At 57.3% G+C, this 4,479-nt stretch overlaps 1 protein-coding gene across 1 annotated transcript in view; it reads right to left on the bottom strand.

Annotated features, from left to right (window-relative positions):
- EBF4 (EBF family member 4) overlaps positions 1 to 4,479 on the bottom strand; it is a 56,211-nt gene that overhangs the window by 1,354 nt on the left and 50,378 nt on the right. Inside the window, exons 11-14 of the mRNA XM_012557472.1 lie at positions 3,096 to 3,184; positions 2,913 to 2,978; positions 2,623 to 2,800; positions 2,346 to 2,531 (exon numbers count right to left, since the gene is read on the bottom strand). Coding sequence (XP_012412926.1) covers positions 2,346 to 2,531; positions 2,623 to 2,800; positions 2,913 to 2,978; positions 3,096 to 3,184 — 519 coding nt within the window. The remainder of the gene's footprint in view (positions 1 to 2,345; positions 2,532 to 2,622; positions 2,801 to 2,912; positions 2,979 to 3,095; positions 3,185 to 4,479) is intronic.

Below are 4,479 nucleotides of genomic sequence, written 5' to 3'. Positions count from 1 at the left end.
CAAATATCCTGAGCCCCATGGATTGCCACCAGAAGATGGCCAGGCCAGGAGCAGAGAGCCTTTAAGATATTCTCACCACTGGTTGGTGAGGCCCATGGAGGCCCATGGAGCTCCATGGACGGCTTGCAATCAAAGCTAGAAAATGTACTGCATCCCTCCAGGTCCAGGGATCACAGCCACATTTTGTAGCTGGGATAGCACTGGGAGCTGTGGGTCAGTCCAGGAGGGGCCATTTGAGCCCAGGCCAGAGGTCCAAAGGGGCTAGGAGAGCTCAGGGCTGAGTGGCAGGGCTGCTGATGGCCAAAGCAGAAGACTGAGAGGAGGCCCAAGCAGACAGCCCCAGGTCCTCTGGCTGGGACAGCTCTGGATGTCATCCCAGGCACACTTTGGCAAATGAAATGGGAATGGCACCCTCTGGAGTTGTGCGAAAAACCACTTTGCACACAGGGAGTTGAAGACCCGGGTGAGCAGTGGTCAAGACAATTTCATGAAATGGGACTGACCCTTGGACCAGCCTAGGTGGGCACCAGGTCCAGTTGATGCTGGAACTATGGCTTAAGAGCTCAAGAATTCTTGATTGTCTTGTTGAGTGGGGAGGCCCCAGGTGGGCTGGCTTCTGCACTTTGGGGCAGTGTGTTCCTCCGCTGCAGAGTGTGTGTGTGTGTGTGTGTGTGTGTGTGTGTATAGGGACTGGTGTTCTAGGCTGTACCAGGGTTGGTTCAGCATTGGTCCAAGAAAGCTTGTTTCTCTGCCCTGGGGAGGGCTCAGGGTGCAATGGGCACCCAGAGAGAGGTTGTGAGTGTACTGTCCCAGAGCTGAAGGGAAGTTGGGAGCAGTGAAGCCTGGCCTGAGCAAAAGGCCAGGAGAGACAGAGGTCCAGGAGGGACACCGAAGGGCCATGCCCTAGATGGATGCTGGCACAGTGGGCCTCAGGACTCAGAAGTTGATCCCAGGCCAGGAGAAGAGAGCCAGCCTCAAACCCAAAGCCAGAAAAAACAGCACCTAGGACTCAGGAAGACTAGGCAGGTGGCCAGATCTTCCCATCCTCAGCAGTGGCAAACCGAGGACGGGGAGAGATGAGGAACTGCAGGCAAAGTTACATCCAGCCCCATTGCTATGGCTCAGCAGGTCTCCCAGAACTTGAGGACTCCCGCTCTTCTGACTGATAGGAAGCTCCTTGCAGGTGAGCAGAGGTGGAATTACCCCCCAGCTCAATGCTTTACACGCAGTCCAAAAAAAACCAAACCAAACCCATTGCTGTTGAGTTGATTCTGATTCATAGTGACCCTATAGGACAGAATAGAACTGCCCCCATAGGGTTTCCAAGGAGTGGCTGGTGGATTCGAACTGCTGATCTTTTGGTTAGCAACCCTGTCTCTGAACCACTGCACCACCCAGGGCTTCTTACACACAATAGGTGCTTTATAAATATCTGCTGAATAGTTTAACATAAGAGTTGTAAACACGCTCTTCTGGAATGTAGTGTGGAAAGGAGGGGTTTGCTAAAATATAAAAGCATAAAAGCCCTATTGCCCATCTGCCCAGTTCTGAGCTGCCCCACCCCAAGAAGCCAGATGGAGGGTGGTCAGCGACTGCAAAGTCATACGCTCTTTCTGAATTTTGCCTGGATCCTTTGCGTATAGTGGCACATTCAGACCTGAGAACAACCCTTGGTGGGGGTGGTATTAATGCCATTTACAGAGAGGAAACTGAGGTTCAAAAAAGTACAGTAACTTGCTGAAGGTCATATAGCTCCTGATTTGGATACCCACACTCTGTCTGACCACAGAGGATTCGTTTGGTCGGCCCTGCCAGACCGCAGGGAACCGCGTCTCTCCTATCGCGGACCCCGGCTCCTGGTCGGACCAGGGCTCCTGGCGCGAGGGCGTGCAGGTGGAAGCCGGCTTCTCTTAAACCTTTAGTTTCCAAAGGTTTCCGGCAGGGGGCGCTAGCCTCCTCCCGAAACCCAGGCTTAAGATGGAGAGGTGGTGGTCAGCCGGGTTCCTGCCGGACGTCCCCCCCATAAAGTCAGTTTCAGGAGGAGGGGAGGGCTAGAAGCGATGTGTATAACTGGGGTCAGCAAAAAGGGATAAAGGTGCGAAACCTACTCCGGCCCCACGGCCCCAGACTGCAGTCTAAGGTTGGGGCTGAGGACAGGCGCCCAATGGCAGGGAGAGATAGCTCGCTGGGAGGGCTGGGCTGTTGCCTGAGGGCATGGCCAGAGTCGAGCCCCATGGGGCAGGCGCCGGAAGCCCACCCCTCTGGATGGGCTAGGGGACAGGCATGAGCCCCATTCTGATCCTCGGGGCCCCGATCCCCACTCCCCGAGGGCAGGGGACACTCACTGGCGAAGGGCGAGGTGGCGGTGGAGCCATTGAGGAAGCTAGGGGACCCGGGCACGCCGAGGCCGGCCACGCTCGGCGCCCCGTAGCCGCCGAGGCCAGCCCCGAGGCCGCCGTAGCCGCTCTGCTGCGAGCTGGGGCTGGGCGCGAACCCGTGGGGAGACGCGCTGCTGCAGCTGCGCGCGTAGCCTGCGAGAGAGCGTCCGTCAGCGGAGCAGTGCAGGTAGGGAAGGGGCCACCGGGGCGCCCAGAGACTGCGGGGAGGGGCGGCGGGACGCACCCGGCTGGGGCCCCGACGTGGCGTCCCCGACGGCAATGGCCAGCGGGCTACTGAAGGCGTTGATGCCCACGACGGAAGGATGCGGGTGGCTCGGGGCCAGGGGTCCGAGAGGCGCGGGCGCCCGGGGGGCGCTGTACAGAGCCTCGGCCACGTCGGCCGCGCGCTTCAGGAGGAGGTCCTGCGAAGACAAGAGCAGGGCAAGGACCCGGCAGGCGCCGGGCCTGGGAGAGCCCCAGGTCGGGGAGAGCCCCGGGCCGGGCTGCGCGAGGAGGCGGGCAGGGGCGCCATACCTGGTTACCGCTGGGCACTCCGTACAGCGCCTCCGCCAAGTCGGCCGCCCGCTTCAGCAGCACTTCCTGGGGGCAGGGAGGAGACAGCGGGAAGGAGGGGCAGCCCCTGGGGGTGGTAGAGGGCTTGAAGCCCCTCCGCCCCAGGACACCCTCACCTCCGCCCCGCTGCGCCCCGAAGAGTACCTTGGGCAACCTCTCCGGGTCTCCAGGGTGTCTGGGAATGACTTTCTGTAGCCTCTGGAATCCGTAGTCAATGGTGGGCTCATTCAGAGCTGGGGAGAAGGGCGGTGTTTGCAAGACACCTCCTCCCAGCGCCGGAGCAGGCCGCAAAACACGCAAAGGACGCCAGCAGCTAGTCCTGGAGCCTCCCTGCACACCTCCTCTACCCGAAGCCCAGCCCAAATCCCCTAGAAAACTGCCTCAGGGCACAGGGGTCAGCGAGATTCAGGGAAGTTTACTCAGAGGTTCATTTGTTCGTGCATTCATTCAACAAATACGCAGCATTCATTCAACAAACAGTACTGTGCCAGGCGCTTGGGGTTAACATATATGTAACTATATGATCCCATTTGTGATTAGAAGAAAGGAAACCTTATATACATATTAGCTTCTCCATTCCTAGGGGCAGGACTGAGAGGAGAGTTTTCTGTTTGGACTTGGTCCTACTCCGAGTGTTTAAAGTGTTTTCTATGACAAAAAACACCCAACAGACTCCATTTATTTTGGCTCAGGTGGACTCAGTAGCACCTGATGGTTAGAGGTTTGCCTGCGTCCCAGGTAAAAGAATGGCTCACACCCAGGGCTTCCCGGAGAGGCTGCAGCCTCCAGACCCGGCCTGCCTTCTTCTCCCCCTCCTTCTCATTATGGCCTCGACTTAACCCACTGGCCTCATGACTCCACCTTCTCCACCTCCAACTCCAGATTTAGTGCATTTCCTTCAGTTTTCCCCAAAGCGTAACATACTTCCCTATATTGGCACTTGCCCTTCATTCTCCCTGGACCTCCCTTCCTCCTCATTTTTACCTTGCTAACTTCCATTAGGAAACCCTGGTGGCATAGTGGTTCAGAGCTACAGCTGCTAACCAAAATGTCAGCAGTTCGAATCCACCAATCGCTCCTTGGAAACTCTGTGGGGCAGTTCTACTCTGTCCTAAACGGTTGCTATGAGTCATTATCAACTCCACGGCAATGGTTTTTTTTTTTTCTTTTCTTGGTTTTAACTTCTATTCACCCCTCCCGTGCCAGTTTAGCCTAGTTTAGCTGACACCCCCTCCAGGCGGTTTTCTGTGTCCACCATTCCCCTCGACTGTGTCTCTCCGTTACTGCACACTGTGTTCACTGTTCGGCGACCCCACAATAGGCTGGAGCCCCCAGCCTATGGGGTGTCCAGTGCCCCGTGAAGGGCACGGTGAATATCTGTTGGGGATGGTGAGAAGTGGGTGGCTTGGGCTAGGGCATGGCAGGAGGATGAAGGGGGCAAGATCCGGGCCAGTGGCCAAATGAGCCAGGGATGGAGGGGATTCTACACTGCCACCTCCAGGGAATGTCTCTCACACGTCTTGTGTAA

Source organism: Trichechus manatus, unplaced genomic scaffold (genome assembly GCF_000243295.1).
Source record: "Trichechus manatus latirostris isolate Lorelei unplaced genomic scaffold, TriManLat1.0 scaffold00104, whole genome shotgun sequence".
NCBI classification, from domain to species: domain Eukaryota; kingdom Metazoa; phylum Chordata; class Mammalia; order Sirenia; family Trichechidae; genus Trichechus; species Trichechus manatus.
The sequence above is the reverse complement of the archived record's forward strand: the minus strand, read 5'-3'. Positions and strand labels throughout refer to the sequence as shown.